At 39.6% G+C, this 19,005-nt stretch overlaps 1 protein-coding gene across 4 annotated transcripts in view; it reads right to left on the bottom strand.

Moving 5' to 3' along the window:
- Positions 1 to 3,648: 3,648 nt before the first annotated feature.
- Positions 3,649 to 19,005, bottom strand: part of iqsec2a (IQ motif and Sec7 domain ArfGEF 2a) — an 85,068-nt gene continuing 69,711 nt past the window's right edge. For 3 of the 4 annotated variants that reach the window (XM_016542171.1, XM_016542172.1, XM_016542173.1), the window contains exons 2-15: positions 17,219 to 17,504; positions 15,636 to 15,836; positions 15,326 to 15,502; positions 12,883 to 13,937; positions 11,066 to 11,227; positions 10,778 to 10,900; positions 10,526 to 10,692; positions 10,275 to 10,414; positions 9,980 to 10,105; positions 8,877 to 8,976; positions 8,160 to 8,321; positions 7,827 to 8,018; positions 6,771 to 6,820; positions 3,649 to 5,715 (exon numbers count right to left, since the gene is read on the bottom strand). In XM_016542171.1, coding sequence (XP_016397657.1) covers positions 4,507 to 5,715; positions 6,771 to 6,820; positions 7,827 to 8,018; positions 8,160 to 8,321; positions 8,877 to 8,976; positions 9,980 to 10,105; positions 10,275 to 10,414; positions 10,526 to 10,692; positions 10,778 to 10,900; positions 11,066 to 11,227; positions 12,883 to 13,937; positions 15,326 to 15,502; positions 15,636 to 15,836; positions 17,219 to 17,504 — 4,150 coding nt within the window. In that variant the 3' untranslated portion in view covers positions 3,649 to 4,506. The remainder of the gene's footprint in view (positions 5,716 to 6,770; positions 6,821 to 7,826; positions 8,019 to 8,159; positions 8,322 to 8,876; positions 8,977 to 9,979; positions 10,106 to 10,274; positions 10,415 to 10,525; positions 10,693 to 10,777; positions 10,901 to 11,065; positions 11,228 to 12,882; positions 13,938 to 15,325; positions 15,503 to 15,635; positions 15,837 to 17,218; positions 17,505 to 19,005) is intronic. The other variant, XM_016542174.1, reaches the window with a different exon arrangement.

Here is a 19,005-nt window from a genome sequence, read left to right as displayed (position 1 = left end):
AAACACCAGCAAAAGGGGAAGCACAAAACACACTGGAACCCTATGAAATCTAACCAGCTTCAAAATGAAAACAGATTGTACATTTTGATATACTGTTATTAGGAGCATTTAACCTGAAGTGGTGGACATAAGTGTAGCGAAGGAGCTAAAAAGAGGGGATATTCTTATTTAATGACATACAAATTTGTTAACATATTTGTAAGTGTTCAAAACTCTTTGAAAATTTTGTAGAAAATGGCCTTAAGAGTTTTGACCAGTTTGGTGATGAGAGCCACTTGTTCAGCTCAACTAATTTTGCATGATTTTGACTATAATGTACATGCCAGAAATACACTTTAGTGGAGAACTTCCATTTCTCAGTATACAAATGTATGTGACCAGAGGACTTTATCCAGCATCATTTGCCATTTCTGTCTTGGTGTTAGATAAAAATGTAGAAATCTACAGTTATACTCATATGGTACCTGTTGATTGATATCAGTAGTCCTAATTATACAATGTGTAATGTGCATTAGTTCTTGAGTGGTTATTTCAATGCATTGCTGAGACCGTATAAAATATAACATTTGAAAACAAATAAAACAATTTTGTATGCTTAATATAATAATCTGTCATTAACCTGATTTCATACTTGGATGCACACAACACACACATTCATACTGTAACACACACCAAAATAGAGAAACACACAGCCCACTCAGAAATATATAAAAACAACTTTCCAACAGCAAGAACATGTTTTATAGAATGAGAGCAATAAATTATAACATAGTTTTTCTGAATTAATTCTGCATTGAAACCTCATACATATATACAAATAAAACTTCATACAATTAATTTTAAATATAGGAACTGCTCTTACACACACATACTGATACAATTTTACAATTACAATTCGTTCCAAGTCCCCCGCCCCCCACCCCCAGGTCCTTAAAATGTAAACAATGGTTCATGTTCCCATTCCCAGCCAGTTATTGATTCACCAGTCCAGTGCAGAGTAAATATGGCATATTTATATCAACTAATATATACATTCAGGTTTATACAGCATCATTCAGCTAAGTGCAGACATGCAACATGGGGCACGGTGGCGCAAGACATTAGCGTGTCCAGAAACCAGAACACGCATCTCAAAAACTACTGGAATTTTTTTTTTTACATCATACATCTCTGCTTTATTGGCGTTTGAGCTCAGCATGCCCCAGCACTCAGGACTTTTAATACAAGCACAAGAGCAAAGCGTTAGAATTAGAGAGACGCAAAACCACCCATAGGAAAAAAATGTGAAATGTAGTGAATGGCCCTGTAAATTCAGATCACGCCACAGATTTTGAATAGGGACATGGAGTTCCTGTTTGTCTACAAAGGCCTTAAAGGGTTAGTTCACCCAAAAATGAAAATTAGCTTGTGTTTTACTTACCCTCTAAGCATCCTAGGTGTATATGACTTTCTTCTTTCAGACGAATCCAGTCAGAGTTATATTAAAAATTGTCTTTGATCTTTCAAGCTGTTTAATGGCACTCAGCGGGTGTTGCAGTTTAACAGTCCACAAGTCGTCAAATAAAGCTCGCGCATTCATAATAAATATTTTTGTAAGAAAAATATACATATTTCAAACGTAATAAACTCTTTTCTCTCACTTCCGCTGACTGTCATCCACTGAAGCAGTTCCGGCGGATGACGCAGCACGTATGTGTTGCGTGATTAGTGACGAATGCGGAGAGAGAACAAAACAAAACGCCGGTCACGAATTAGAAGTACAAACCGAAGATTTGCAAAGAAAAATGTCGGAGGATTTCGATATAAGCCAAGAGGAGACTGGTTTTCCTTTGCTAAAGTAAGGAAACTTTGCTTCCTTTGCTCCTATTAACCAAACTCGCGAGACTAGCATATCTCAGAGGTGCGTGTGCGCTGCGCATACGTCATACGCCTTCCGCCGGAACGGATCCGCGTATGATAGATAATGGAAGTGAGAGAAAAGTGTTTATTACATTTGAAATATGGATGTTTTTCTTACAAAAACTCATGGATTCGCTACAGGGGGCCTTTATTCATCCCCCGGAGCCGTCTGCGGCACAAAACACAAGATAATTTTCATTTTTGGGTGAACTAACCCTTTAAGGTTTCCGGATATGGGTAATGCTAGCAGATTTGAAGTACTGGAATCCATTACCTGAATAAACAGTATTGTAGTTTGACTCAACATAATTTATATAGGCAAAGAAAATAATGAAAAATAAATAAATAAAAAATAAATGGCTGGGCCTAGCAGCAGAGATTAATCATCTTATTTAAGATGTCTTCATCCTTGTAGGACTTTTTAAAAAATGTTAACATTTTATAAGTATAAAAAAACTCAACACTAACACATCACTAATGTAATACTGTGAATGATTCTGCCTAATGGAGAGAGAACGGCCCATTTTGGTTGTCAGGGGGGGGAAGTAAGGAAAGAGAAAGGGACTGTTTGGAGGGACACAGATGGTATTGGAGCTTTGGATCCTAGGCACTGATCTTTAACTTGTGTATGTGCAAAACCAGAAACTTTCAGCAAAAAGATCTTCACATTTAAAGATGCTTTTACAGCTTCTCAGTGTGATTGAGTGTGCTTGTGTGTAAATGTAAGTCCCCTAAACACGCTTTCATATAAAAAAATAAGAGGGCACTGACATTGGACATGCAACTCAGCATAAATTCACAATATTAAAAGAGCGAGTTGCTCAAGTGTGTATGGCTTCTGGCAACAACGAGTTTTACACGGCTCATATAGCTTTTATGTGGATAATATAGTTTTACAAACTTGCTGCAAAACATTTACCTGAAATTAGCAGTCCAATTAGTTTGCTAAACATTAATTGTACACCCCCCCCCCCCCCCTAAAAAAACCCTAGCCTGTCGCTCTGTCTAAAAAAAAGCTCTTAGAAAACACTCAGCACGGCACTCTGCTAAAACATATCCATGTATTATATTAGTAGTAGCTTTTACACCAAAAATAGCAATAATTATATTCTTCAGTATATTCAGCAGTATTTGACATCATAATAATAATAAAGTAACCTATTAAAATCACCCATATCCAGATGTTCTTTTTAAAATTCAGTTACTTCTAAATATTTCAGATATCTGTAACACATTTTGACCACCGAAGCTGTACAAAACCAAGCCCATAAGTACAGATTTCACTTCAAAATTTCAATGACACTCTATAGAAACACCCTGCTCCTCCAACAGGTCATCCAGAGAAAGTATCACACTGATCTCAAACCTCCAATGACAAACCTTTACAGTAGGCACTAAGGTTATGTGATGAATTGCCAAATATAAATGTTTCATTGGGCAGGCGAGATTGTTTAAGTAGACAAGATGAAAATAATAGTGAAATGGTGTTGCTAAAAAATGGAAAGAGAGATGCTGAGGTAACAGGTGGCAGGAAATAAATAGAGGAGGCGCTGATCTATGTCCTGAATATTGGTTGCTATTAGTCATGATTCTTTTGTGTACTTTGCATTTAGGTTTGTATGCTTAATTGTCTTATATAATAGCAACAAAACAAAAGAACAAAATATCAACCAAACAATTTAAAATCTCTTTCTACACATTCTGTTTGGCGCAAATGACATCATGACTTCACTGAGGTCTTCAAAAAAGTGTTTTTACTGACTTATTGCAAACCGGATGCCCAGCCTCTTCAAGACAAAAAACAAACAAAACAAAACAAAAAATAAAATATAAAACATTCGTCAAATAGTTTCAAAATAATGTTTTTTTTTTCCTGTGTAGTGATGTAAGTTTTCTCAGCAGTTCCAATCCTGTCCTTTCACTCACAGGGCAAAATAAAAGTCTCTTTTAAGATGATAAACATAGTGTTTGGCATCCCCCTAAGTGCATGCTGGCCCTTCTTATGCGCTGAGGAATACATTTGATAATTTTGAGGAATGTATCAAGCAAACATTTTCTGACTGACCCTGAAATGATTGTCATCTGAGACACATGAAAACCGAAAAGACTATCAATGAAAAAGCTCAGTTTCTTTTATATTTTGCACTCATCTGTCCAGTTTCGTCTCCATGTTGAGTGTTTAAAGAGTTCACCATTGTCGTCTTCTGACTTCTGTACGGTCAAACTTGGTCTCTTAAACTCCAGATCATCAGTCCAACATAAATTGGCACCCCCTTTCTCCCGATAACCGATTCATTTGGCAGCGATGCATGTCAATTTCAACTCAAACTCTTAAAATACACTTCATCTGCTTCACCATTGTCTCCATTAGGCTTCTTAGATCTTCAGACGGAGATTTGATGCTATTACACAGCCTTTGTTTTGCATGGCGGCCAACAGCAAGAGGCCGTTCAGGCTAGCAATGAGCATGTAGCCGGCCAGGATTCCCGCTCTACACGTGAGGGAAGCGGATATGGAAGTAACAGAGTCTGAGTATGGTGTGCTTCCTCTTGCCTGGGCTCCGGCTCCTCCGCGTTGGGACCCTGCGCTCTCTGCCGCGGCTCACCCTCACACCACCGTGCTGATACGGTTGATAAGTTTGGATTTGGAGCTGCCGACCGTGCTGCTGTTGCTGGCTCCGCCTCCTCCTCCGCCCCCTGGGCCACCCGACTGCGCCCCCATGGGTCCTGGGAGCTGCGGGGTCAGCGGGGAGAGCGGGGTAAGAGGGGTGAGGGGGGTATGTGGGGACGAAGGTGGAGGTAATGGGGAATGTGGTGGAGGAGGTGGGATGGAGGAGAGGGGTGGATACTGCGGGATGTAGTGGGTGGCGCCCTGGGGTATGTGGCGGGCGGTGATAGCGGATGGTGCCTGAGGGGGCGGCGAGAAAACGAAGTGAGTTTGATGGGCGGAGTGATCCAGTAAGGTGTGTGGGCTGTGGGCGTGGACGAGATGGCTGTGGGTATGAGAGTGAACATGGGAGTGAGCGTGAGGGTGGGGCTGAGAGTGAGACAGGGTGAGAGGAAGCTTGCCGGTAGGACCGGGCATCCGTACGTGGCGTATGGGATTGGGATGCATGTGGTAGAAGGTGAAAGGGGCGATGGGGGAATTGGGTGAATGCGGGGACAGAGGTGGAGGGGTGCAGGCCATATTGCCGTAGCGGCCTTGCTGCAGAGCATGGTGGGATAGCTGCTGCTGGAACTGGGCGTGTGAAGGAACGGGCGGCCCGCGCCGTGGGAGGGACCCTCGATGTAGGGTATGATGGATAGCGGGCGGATGGCCAGGGGCGACGGCCTGCATATGGTACCGATGATGATGGTGGTAAGGGGGCGGAGGCTGGCCAAAGTTGTTGTGACAGTACTGAGCGTGCAGCGCTTGGATCTTGGACGGCCCACCTGGATCTGACTGGCTGAGGGCGGAGGGGGATGGAGGCGGCGGCCCTCCTGTAGTAGGAGGTGGCACGGGGGCCGGGTAATGTGGCCCGGGGGCAGTAAGGGGAGCAGGGGGTTTGGCGCGCTTGCTCCCAAACAGGGAGCCCAGGAAGGAACCGGAATTGCTCCCTCCAGAACTGCTCCCCAGCCCCCCACCTCGATCGCTGATGCCAGGGACCCCGCCCATATTGCCTACGGCGTTGTGAAGTTGCCCCGGCCCACCCCCCCCCCCTACTCCGGGGCTCAGGATGGGGCGGTGAGGCCGGTAGTCTTCCAGCCCATAGCAGCCGGGAACGGCGCCCCCCATGGGCAAGCGTTGATGCGGCTGAGGGCTGTTAATGATGGATCCCTGCAGTGTGCACAAACGCACAAAGCCAGACAGTCATTACACTGGAAAACTGAGTAGATGGACAGTGTCAGAACTAACGGGTTACAAGTGACAGGCATTTCCCAGTTACTTTTTTCAAATAAATAATGCACGTTACTTCTTAGGAATACACAGATATTAAAATTCATTATAAGAAATAATAATTTTTATGTTATAACCAATAAATGCTCTCTATTAAAATTCTATACTTTTTTCTAATTTAAAAAAAGAGAAAAAAAGACTAAAACAAAGAATTTAGCCATCATGTACAAAGTTCAGTGTAAAAAGAATATTATATTTAATATTTTAATTATTTAACAAAACATTGTTATGACTGAAATCACTTGCAGAATTTAAAATTAATACATTTTATTTGTAATGTGTAATATTAATTGCTTTACTATATTATATAATTTAAATAACTTCCATTTATCGGTTAAGTTATAACATAAAATAATTATCAACTTATTGATATCAGCCAGAATTTTTGTAATGGCACATTTCTAAAAAAAAAAAAAATTCAGAGTAACAATTTATCTTGATACTTAAAAGTACATGCAGACAAGGCGAGTAACATCACTGTACTCAACATCTCCTGCACAGTGACAACCCAAAAAGCCTCAAGCAACTTACCAAAGTTAGAAATGACAGTGTCACTTTCAGAAGCCACAAAATCAGTCAAAGTAAAGCTTCCTCATTATAGAGCCTCACTCAATTTACATGTATTTAAACATGCATCTAAACCTCTAAAACAGAAGCAGCCCTCAGATACTGATTGGGGCCATTCATTTACCAGAGCAATGCATTAGTTATTAGCACCAGGCATAACCTATTAGACATGCTGCATGCAAAGCAAACGCCAATTAAGTTTTTTACACTATAAGCATAAAACATGCTGAACTTCACAACAATCAAAAATTCATGCAAAGCCTGAAATACAGTTAAATACAGAAGTCTCATGCATTCAGGAAAGCTGAAACACAAGATCATTCAATTTCATTATGATTACAAGCCGTTAGCAGATCAGCCTGACTTACTTCTATAGTACTATCCAAAGAGCCAACGCTGTTTCTACGGCCTCGCTTTCCTGTACCCAACCAAGCACAGCAAGGCCAGGGTCAAAGGTCATGGAGAAACCATTTTCTAACATCTCAATACTGGGTGTTTGTCCCTGGATGATCCATTTACAATGAATAAATGTCTACTGACAAAACTCAACTTCACATCACTGAACTTGATATGGGCTGTGTTTAGAAAGTATTTAAAACAGTAGTGTTTGTCACATGACCACATTACATTTATTTTTAATTCTGTGAGTTATCCTCTATAAAATGGCTATTTTGTATTTTTTATATAATTTTGTGTAAAACTATGTTAACACTTGGCAGCCCCATCAAACACCGACCTTCTAGATATTACTTAGAAGGTCAAAGTCAATATAATTGTATTGTGGGATATAGTCTGCTCTGTCATATACTGCACATCTTAACAAATGTAGCATCTGTACATTATATGCATACAGAAATGTTGCATACTGTGACAGTGTACATACTAACAGCAAAAAAAATATATGATTATTCAAATCCAGACACTTTTCCAAGAAGCCTTATGCAAGGACATAATGTGCCATTAGAGGGCAGTGTCTGTCAAACTGTACTTCTTTATAGAAGTTCAGCACTTCAAAATTGTGCCAGAAGGCCTTTCATGATCAAACTATGGTGGATTTATAAATATTTCCCCAAATGGAAAGAAGCCAAAAAACTAATTTAAATTAGGGCTGTCAATAGTTTATAAAAATAATACACACTAATTTATTTGTACTGAATCCAATTAATGTCCATATTTGAGTGAAATTGAAAAAAAAAAAATTACATTGTGGCAGACAAGAAAAGCAATGAACAGAAAAAAAAGTGGCTTAAGAAATCAGACTGTTTGTTTTACAAAATAGGTCTACAGAAATCCATGAAGCATCCATAATTAAAATGAGCTGATTCTTATTGCATTGTTATGCTACAATTCCATTAAATGAACACATAAAACTGACAGCTGTAGTTTAAACAGAAGGGATTTTGTTGTGTGAATGTGTGTTGTACCTGTCTCAGAGAGGTCTCTCAGTGAGGAGCTAAGTGCTGTTCGTTTAAGCCCCTCCCCTGCAGTGTACGTGTCATCCAGACTGGGCCTACCCAGAGTGCCGTTCACAGCTTCAGTCTTCATTCCGCCAACCCCGCCCCCTTCTCCACTCAGGAGCCCTGGACGCATCACACCTTTCTGCTTCTCTAACTCAGCTATGGAGAAGAGAGACCAGGGGCTACTGACTATTACCATAATGAAAAATTTCTGAAATTTCAGCTTGCAAAGAGGAAAAGAACCTCATGCTTTTGATATGTCATGTGTGAAACAACAGGTAACATTAAAGGATTTCTTACACTCTACACGGTATTTCTCCATATCTTGAACCTCAGCGATGCTCTCACGCAGGTCGCTGGTGAAGCGTGTTCGGTCCTGCTGGCTCGGCGCATTGAACACAATCAGGACCTTACACTCGCTGCCGGGCATCGCTGATGTCAGTCTGATACCGTGAGGATAGTCTGAGAGAGAGGGACAGAGATAGAGGGTAAATGCAGTCAATTAGAGAGAGACCCAGATAAAGAGGGATGTGCTGTGCCTCATGTAATTAGTTATAGATCTCTCATTCTGACTAAATCCACACAAGTACTGTGTTTCAGCATGTCAATGGGGTAGGAAAGATATATTTCATTTAAAAAATATGCTCTTAATCATGTGGAATTTTACTTCAAGCTAATTTATCTTCTTTTAAAGACGTGTAGATATTTTGTTAATGGAAAACAAGTGCAAAACAAAGACTGATTAAGATAAATAGAAGACAGACGTTCCCAATTAACAGAACAGCCACAATAGATGGAAGAGGATTTTCAGATAGACATCTTTTTCTCCTTCATATACTGCTAAGAAACCAAAACACCACCTACATGAAAGCAAGGAAAGGGTAATGAGAGAGCACCTAGAGATGGAGTGATGGAGTGGATGAGAGCAGAGTGTGTAAACGAGCTGGAATGGAGTGATAGTATAAATAAAGAAGGAGGGACAGATGGTCAGACAGATGGAGGGATGAATATACTTACAGGAGTTCTGGAACATATGAACCTGCATCTCCACCAGGGGAAAAGACTGTCTGAAACTGTACGTCACAGATGTCTTCTTCTTTTGAAAGATCTTCGTTACCTGAAGGCGGGAACATACGGGATGTTAGGCTGTGTAGTTATCATCATTATACATATACATACTCTTAACACAAAATTGCTCAGATACATATGACTGAATGTTTTTTTTTTCATTGTGCCTAAAAGCTGTACTCTAGACCAAAACTGGCAATTTTGAACAAACTAAAATATAATATAGTCTTGATTTGTTTAATAATATGTACAAATAGGTATTTAAGCTTTGACACCTTCTCATTCTTTATGTCTTCAATAATAGATAAATATTACTATTATTATTAGTAGTAGTAGTAGTAGCAGTAGTAGTATGAATAAATATGTATGTATAAAGAATATGTTATTTTTGTTGTCATTTTGGCTGCAGTGAGGACCAAAAATTGCTTGATTGTGACAAATGAATTAACTCTAGAGATATTTTATATGTATATACTGTATATGAAACTATATGAATCTGAATATATTTTTATAAATCCTGAAGATAAAGTTGTAATTCTAAATATAAAAATTAAAATCTAAAAATGCAGTTATTAAGTCTGAAATTGTACAATGTAACTCCAAATACAGTTATATTATACCTTTTCTTGCTGTAAAAATGGGCGCGGCCATTTGTAATTTCTATGGGTCTAGCTTCCGGTCTCATCCGCGTCCAGCTATTTTTAGTTGTACAAAACAGTTTGTTTTGCTGCCTGATATTGAAAATTGGTCTGTCTTACCATATTATTTTAATGTATTATCTTAATTATGAACACACTGGTTTGTAGTGCAAACAGTTTTACAGTTTACTGCACGTTGTTATTCTTCTCGTTATTTACCTATAGGCGGCTAATGAACCGGAAGTCTCGCCCATAGGCTTACTTTCGCGTTGAAGAAAAGGGTGGATAGGCTAAATGTTCTTGAATTTTTTTAATGAAAACAGTAGGCCTATTCATCTGGTATACATTTGCCGATGCAATATAATTATATAATTATAGTAAGTGCACATGACTTTAAATCAAGTGAAGACTCACCACTAGCAGGTCATTAAAGAGGAAGACCTCGCGCTGGTGAACTCCACTCCGCTGGGGTCGATTGGGGTCAGGGACTTCATACAGCTGACAACAGCACACTAGCCTGCGATGTGGCAGAGAAAGCACCTGCACACGCACACACACAGCATATCAAAATACAGCTTGGTTTGTCTCACACTAAACCACACAAATAAACAAACTAGAGATCAAATGGCCTTTTTACTACAAGCTGAACAACAATATGGGGTTTCAACCAAAAGTATGACATGCATGAGTGAAACATGGTTTGACTCACAGGTTTCTTGCCCACGATAACCCTCTCCACGGCCTGCACTTGAGACACGTGGTCATCATTTGTTCTGAGTTCCCATTTCTGAATGCGCTGGTAGATGCCCACTAACAAATCCCTGGGAATATCCTGTCCATTATCCACTCCTGCCAATGAAAATAGGGGGAGAACGAACAAGAAACAGAAGGTGAAAACTGCTCTATTGTCTTAAATTGGAAGCCAAATATTAATCTGAAGACATTTTCGGTTTGGATCACCTCTAAGGTTCTTGATAAAATCCTCCAGCTTCATTTTCCTCTCAGCTTTGACGTTGGGGCTGTACATGTCTGTGTTGAGAAGGATGATGGCAAATGCCAGGATGAAGATCGTGTCTGGGTTCTGAAACTGGCGGACGAGTGCAGGGTTGCACACGCAGTATCTCTGACTGTTAGAAAGAAAGAAGCTGATCCTCATGTGGAACTACGAAATGCAGAGAAAAGAGCACAGGGTGAGATGAGAGCAAAGGCTACCTGAAGGCCTCTACTAGTCTCTCCACCTTCTGGGCTTCCCCCTGAACCTTAATCTGAGCCTGAAACTTCCTCAGGGCATCATCCAGATCCATGCCTGAGAAATCCATCTCATCCAACACACAGCTGAGAAAGAAAAACAGAAAGAAAGATCACTAAATTCATCTGCCAACATGTTTGTGTTGATTTTTTAGCCAGTGTCTGGTTTCCATTTTTTTTTTCCGGTGTTAACAGCATATGGATGCTTTGCTACAGTCTGGGGTTGGAAGACAGAAAAACATAATTACTAACTCCAACACATCCTTGTTGAACTGTTTCTGTCGGTTTCCCAGAAACTCCCCGATCATCTGTCTACTTAGGCCTTTCCTCTCCAGGATGAAACGTGCAATGCCCACAGGTGTGTCTGAGACAAAACTCCTCTCTATCAAATACTGGATCCCCTTCTCTGGTTTCCTGGAAGACAGGGAGAGTGAGGATAAAACAGATAGGATGTGATTCATTCCAGTAAAACTTTAAACAACTGAAATAAAGAAAAAATAGACATAGCAACAACAGCCTGAGGGTAGAAAAATGTATAGACACTTCAGCAGAAATGAAATCTGACTCTTTGTATCCAATTGGATTTAGGTTCACATCTGTCTTTGGCTTGACTGCATTGTCTTTTATTGATCTCTGCCATTTGATCTTAAAATCCATTTGATTGCTTACAGTTCCATTTCCTCATCAGAATTAGATTTCTAAAGCAAACAGCTAAAAAGTTCCCAAGGTGCTAAATGATTTATAACACATCAATCTTGCATCATAAAATGTTACAGTTACTTTTCATTATGAATTCTCCATGATTTATAATAGGAGTAATGTGTTAAAATAAAACTGTACTACCATAAATCAGCTGTGATCTTTAATACAGGTGTTAAGTCAGAAAAGAGGTTCAGAGAAATCACCCTGGGCCTGTCATCTCCTCAATATTAAGATGTAATAATGAAATACGACAGGTGTGATAAACCATATGGAGGAGATATCTTTAGATAGATATGTCAATATATAGACCCATACACTTTTCTAACATCAAGATTTTAGGTTAATGTTTATATGAACTTATAAGACACATATTCAGTGTTGGTCATCCTTATACGCAAAGTATGCAAGTTGCGTAGGGCTTCTAAACCACCATGGGCCCTCCTTGTTCCCAAAGATGATTTAATGTCTAGGGCTGTGCGATTAATATAATTTTTGTTTCGTTTTTGATTTTAGCTGTCACCCTTCCCGCATAAAATCATGTAATGTAACTGTTGTAATATAAAGTTTCCTGCTGGACGTACTTGATGAAAAAAACGTTAAAAGCATACTGAGCTGCAAAAGAGACATTGTTCACCAGGCAGCTTTCTGTGCATGTGATCCGAGACAGAGCAAAACACTTTGGGCTACTTTGGGCTTCGGGTATACATTTAAATGGACAAATAAACACAAAAGTATGTCAAAATGTCTGTCGTTTTGTCGAGTTTTCACTTAAACACAGTCAGTTATGTCTTAAGTGAACATAAACAGCTGGGAAAGTAATCGAATGCTTGTCAGTATTTGTGCATTCGGTCTTAAAGTGACAGCAGCCTAATAAACCTGTTAGTGCAAGTCAGTTAATCAAACAACAAAAGAAACTGCTCTGAAAGAACTGTTTAAGGGGTTGGTGATCATTTTGGAATTTTTATGAATCCACTGACAGGGGCCCCCTAAAAAATTTTTTGCTTTGGGCCCCCAAAAAGTGTGAAATATATATTGATATTGGTTATCATTTCTTTTTTCACTATTTTAAAACAACTATATATATATGTCTGCGGGATGATAATGCATTTTTAAAAGAACAAAAATTATATATAATTAATATAGTTAGATAAATATTAAATAAAACAATAAATATTAAGAATGCTCATTTGTGGAAAACTGCATGTTCTTGATAATATTTTATTTAAAATCTTTATTTAATAAAAAGTATTTCTTGTGTATAAAAGAGGAATTTTAAATTAAAAAAGGGATATTTTGTTTAAATTCACCATTTAAAATTTCAACTGAAACAGTACAATGTCAGTCCTATTTTGGTGAATGTCTCTTACTTGTTGAAGAGGTTCAGTCCGATGCGGTATTGCCTCCTTTGCACCACGTCATTGTTGAAGGCGGGTGAGTCCCAGCTATGCCTGCTCTCTCTCTGATAGGTCTGTTTTCCTAGAGGAGGCAACGGTTCCCTTAGACTGTCCCTAGACGAAGAGCCTGAGCTGCAGTTGATGGTCTCATTGGAGTTGGTGGTAGAGTTCAGGGAGTCGTTGTCCCCATCCGAGTGCTCCAGGCCAGTAGTGGGCAGTGGCGCGGAGGACGAGGAAGAAAGTGGCGTGAGTGGAGGCTGAGTGGGTGAGGGAGACGTGGGGTCTGGGTAGGGGTGATGGATGTGCGGCATAGGGTGGCGGTGCAACGGATGGTGAAGGTGTGGGTGGTGATGGTGGTGCATCATTGTGTGGTGTGGTACGTGTGTTGGAAGAGGGGAAGGGATGGGGCGACCTGGGGGTCGCGTCTGGCCCTGTGCCACACAGGGATTTGGCGTGCGAGGGACGGGGTTGTGTTTGAGAGTCCCTTGAGGTGATCCACCCGCCGTAGGCTCCTGCTCGTAAAGCAGCTGCCTGGTGAGGGAGCCTCGATCTGAACGGTCACTCATGTCAACAGAGCTGTCACTAGGTGGCTCTATGGTGAGAACGGGGAGGTGTGACCCCCGCAACCGGAAATCTCTGCATTCGGTGCATGGCGTGCTACGCCGGCTGTTACTGCTCCCGCCGCCCTCTGTATCCCGGCTGTCTTCACGTCCTCCTACCCCGCTGCTGACGCCCCAGTACTCGGTGTCCGTGCTGGAGGGAACCCGCTCGATGGATAGTGGAGAACACGGCAGGCCATCGTCCATATAATGCGTGACGTCGCTGTACGAGGTAGCTGTGCTGTCCTCGTGCATGACCCCCAGACGTTCTTGCTCCCCCATGACCACCCTACGCGAGGTAGGTTTGCGGCTCCATACACACTCGCCGAAATCCTCGCTCTCCTCACCTCCTCCCCCACCATCCTGAGAGTCCCCTCGGCCAGACTGACACGTCAGAGTGTCGTCCATAGAGTCAGCCAGAGATGTCACCTGAGAGAGGAAGCACACAGCCATCGCCAGCGTTTTTGCTGATTTTCACTAAAATTTCATGGCCCTCAGAATATTTTGTTGTATGAATATCTGAACATGCAATACATCACAATAAAGATCAGACCCTCTACTTTCAAACAAAAAAAATCTGTTTTATTCTAACTTCAAGCATTGTTTTTTCATCAACACTTGAATGTAGGTAGGTTTCATAAAAAACAACATTTTGAGCAAAAAGCTGAGAAAATCTCATTTTTTTCAAATACTACATCTGGATCATATTCAGTAATATTATCAAAGCAAAGATGCAGTAGATGGCTTCCATCAGTACTCCCAAAGCTTGCACAGGCCTTTACCACTTTCTGGATCGCCATTTCACTCTGTGTTTGGAAGGGAAAATTCCGTGTTTGGCAGGGAAGCGTTGTCTCATGAATAACGGAAAATTCTGTGTTTGGCGGGGAAAGAGTTAATGTTTTCGTGAGTCTCTTACACTCACCAGGCTGCATTTATATGATCAAAAATAAAGTAAAAACAGTAATATTTTTAAAATTTAAACAATTTTACTTTTTTCTATTCTGATTCCTTTAAATATGTCATTTATTCCTGTGATAGCAAAGCTGAATTTTCAGCAGTCCAGTCTTTTAGAAATCATTTTAATATGCTGATTTGGCACTCAATAATTACTGTTAATGTTGAAAACTGCTGTGCTGTTTAATATTTTTATGTAAACAGCATTTATTTGAAATTAACAATTTTACAAAAATATATGTATATTTAATTTTTAGCAAATCTTAATACGAATATCCATTTGTCATACTGTACATGATAATTCTGTGATGCCTAAATTTGCTTTTAGTATTTGAAATGACTGACAATAGTTTTCAGTGTTCTGTTTTAAATAACATGACAATAATTGTCAGCATATCAGTATCAGAAGTTTAAATATCTGTGCATTTCTAATATTTTGTCTAATCTGATCTTATCATTAGCCATTTTACAATATTAAAATTAATTACAATTATTTTTTAAAAAAAATGAAAAAAGCCCTGATTTTTTTTCTGGATCTGCTAATGACCGTTGTGCCTGTTTATAAAGGTTTTCAAGGCTCCAGGGAGAATGTTTCTGCAGTAAGATGCTTTGGAAAAAAGTGTCAGCTAATTGACAAGTAACCAAATGTTCTTTTAGTGTAATGCTGTGGCTTGTCATTTAGAAATGAGGGAAATGATGCCTGAGTTGTAAGACCACACCATTTGTTTAAAAGGAAACATGAACAACAATTTTATACCAATTCTGAAACAGTCTAAATCTATTCTATCCCAACTATATATATCTGACCTGTATTGAAATTAATTTAAACCTAACTTTAATCTAAGGATTCACGCATCTGTCACCTGTTTGTTGAAAGCATCGTCTGCACGCGAGTACTCCTCTCTGTCTGAAGGACAGTGTGCAGGTGAGTCAGTCTCCTGCTGTGAGTCTGTGGTTCCTGTCTGGCTAGCTGTGCCCAGAGTCGAAGTGTGATGGCTGGTATATCGACCTTGCTGCTGCTGGGGCGTCTGGGGCTGAACCTATAAAATCATGAATAGTAAAATGAGGAATTTATGGAAATTATGTAAACATCATAAAACAGAATTAAGATTTCACAGTCAAGCTGAATTTTCTACTTTTATGCAGGTTTTAACCATTATACTGTTATATTGCCTGTGGCTGTCGTTCGTCAAACGAATACTGCGAACGCATGTTTGACAGGATGATCCGGCGAGTCATTCGGCTTTCAGAGGCGGAACTGCGCAGCTGTTGAAAGTTCTTGTTCATGCGATACTGCCGGAACGCCGTCTGTATCGTGCGAGCTGCTCGTCTGCTCAGGAAGTAACCGCCATACTTCCTCTCCAGCATCTCCACCTGATGAAAAGGAAGATGGACAAACAGACAGTAAGAGAGCGTGAAAACGGAATAGAATTGAATAAAGAGTGCAAAAGAGAGAGAAAGAAGTGATGCATTGTTTTCTTCAAACCTAATAATGTATAACGCATCTAAATGCTTTACTGGTTAAACCTGAAACACAAAGAATATAAGAAAATATTTATTTAACAGCAGTCTTTCTCAATTATTATATAAAAAAAAAAGATATGGGCAGCAGTAATTCTGTAGATGTTGGGGTGTTGGATTATTTTCGCCACTCCTACATGAATGGATAATTTCACAATGCAGAGATCCTTAGTATTTAATATGGAAGCATAACAGCACTCTGTATCATAACTGCAATCCCATCTTTCATTATGTGAGACGATGGAGGTTTGGCTTCACATTAGCATGACCGGAGGCCATTATGTACATTCGAGGCGTGACTGTAGTTTAAAGCCTGTAAAATGGCCTCCATGCACATTAAAACACAAACACTTTGTGATAAGTAGATTTTTCTATGGGCTGTTTGTGCCGCTGAGAATTAGGATAAACATTAATTGAAAAAGCACAAAACACTACAAAAAAGTAAACGGTGTTTGACAAACTGAAGATTTCCTTTCATTAATGATATTAATAGTATTACTGCTTTTTGAAGATGACACCATGATTTTCTTTACATTACTTGTTATTTTACATAAATATGATATACATTTATTTTCACACTATAAGAACACCATGCCATGACCATCTGATATAATCCTGGCTGTACTATGCATTGTTCCCGCACATTTTTCAAAAGTTTTTAAATATTCATATTTTTAAAAAACTGCTTACCTTCTTTTTTCTAAGAAATTGTAATAAAAGTTTAAACTACTCAATGAGTGTTTTTTTTCATAAATTTCAGCTTTTTTTGCTTTATTATGCTATCAGGAGAGTTGTACCATCCTGAAATTTTTGGCTTTTTGCACCAAAAAGAAATTAGAACATGACATGTTCATCACAAAAGAGATGTAATTTTTGTTTAATCTTTGTATATGTGATTTTCATTTTTAATGTTTTTTTGTTGTTGTTGTATGTTTGTTTAAATTAATATATCAGGACAAAAAAGCATCATATCACTGACCCTTTTTCCCAATTTTATTTTATTTTTTTAAAGATTGTTTTTGATTTATGAGTGATTTCTAGTCAATAAAAAAATAATAATTTATATTATATTATAATTTGTTAATTTCTATGACCAATTTCTAGGCCACTTTAAATCACAATTTTGAATTTCCATGACCAGGTGAACCCTTAACCACGGCAAGTACGAATGGGAACTCCAAGAGGCAGCTAAAAGACCTTAAGGATCATGTTTGTTGAGGAACGCAGATCCACACCTTCTTGTCCTGCAGGTCCGTGGAGAGCTCATAGCTGTCAGAGAGCGCTTTGCAGCGCTTGCTCTCTTCTTCCTCTTGCTTGCGGAGTGCCAGGCTGGCGGGCTGGTTGCGGGTCCGTTGCGCCCAGGCCAGGGTCGCTGGGCTCGAAGGGGCCACAGGAGGCCCCTGAGGGCCAGGAATGTTTCGGATGTTCCCGTAGCGCTCCGAGTTGCCCAGGTATGGGCCCTGACTACAGGTGCTGTCGGAAAAGCTAGCCGTGTCCGGACACTGAGGATGTCCCTCCACACTGAGAGGAAACAAGATAAAGAGAGAGAGAGAGAATGAGCTCTAGGTCAACAACTGCTACAAACGGTCTTATCTGTTGACAAGTTGAGACTAAAACAAGTCTGTAATCTTGGCACTGAAACGGATCAGTGTAGACAAACATATTAGCACACTAACCAACATTAGCATTTCAAATGCCCATATGCAGCCCAGTCAGGACTCAGCCATCTGGCCGGAATACAGGAGAACGAGGGAGGAACAAGAGAAGATGGAGGGAGTGTGAAAGAGGAACAGAGAGAGGACATGATGCATAGAGAAAGAGGCAGAGAGAAAAGGAGAGAGAGAGAGAGAGAGAGATGGAAGGGAAAAACAGTGGCATGTGTGGCATACTGTCAACGAAAGAAGCCAGGCATAAAAAATGATAAGAATTGAGTCATTCGATGATGACTCAGAGAGAAAGAGAGACAGAGAAACACAAAAAAGAAGGAAACGGTGTACAAAGGTAAGTCAGACTTCAGTATCCCTCTCACCCTAAAGCAGGTGTACTGTACTGTGATGACTCACTTCCTGTTGCCAGTATTACTAAAAGAAACCACATTTTTTGCTTTTTGCTATTTCATTTTATATATATATATTATCTTTAATATTTGTAATTTGTATTCTTTAGTCACATTTTATCTTATTCTTATTATTCTTTTTCAATTGCTGATTTGCTTTTAGTTATTGAAAACAGCTAATCTGAAAAGGCTGCATATGCACACTTAAAAAACATTTATCTGGACAGGACACAATTCATCATAATACTACCAACTAGTGCTGCCAAACGATTAATCGCGATTAATCGCATCCAAAATAGTTTTTGTTTACATAATATATGTATGTGTAACTGTGTATATTTATTATGTTTATATAAATACACACACATACAGTATATATTTTGAAAATATTTACATGTATATACATTTATATTCTTACATTTTATATTATATATAAATACATTTAATATATAAACATAACATATTTTTCTTAAAAGTGCCATTGAATGGAAAACTGTATTTACCTTGACATAGTTGAATAATAACAGTTCTGTACATGGAAATGACATACCGTGAACCTCAAACACCATTGTTTGCTCCTTATTATGTAAATCTAGTGCATGCAAAAGACCACTGAAAAATAGGCGAATCAGAACATAACACCGACTGTAATGTTACAGTCAGGATCAATAGTTATGCCCCCAACATTTGCATATACCCGCCCATGTTCTATGCCAGCCGCCAGCCGAACCTGCACAGCCAAATCATCAGAAGTTCTGCAGGTATTGTGAAGAAACAAGCGAGGATAATAGCAAAAATGGCAGATCATGGAAATAAATGTTATGTTCCAGGCTGTACATGGGGATGTGAAGTGCAGGGATGGGTTGGTGTCTGTATTCAAAAAGGCACGGAAAACAAATAATGCGCGTTCTAATAAAATAACGCGGGCCACTAAAGGGACATGGTTAGCTGCTTGCTAGCGGTAGC

Source organism: Sinocyclocheilus rhinocerous, unplaced genomic scaffold (assembly GCF_001515625.1).
Source record: "Sinocyclocheilus rhinocerous isolate Xijiao unplaced genomic scaffold, SAMN03320098_v1.1 scaffold1600, whole genome shotgun sequence".
NCBI lineage: Eukaryota > Metazoa > Chordata > Actinopteri > Cypriniformes > Cyprinidae > Sinocyclocheilus > Sinocyclocheilus rhinocerous.
Note: the sequence above shows the minus strand (reverse complement) of the source record. Positions and strands in the feature narration are given on the sequence as shown.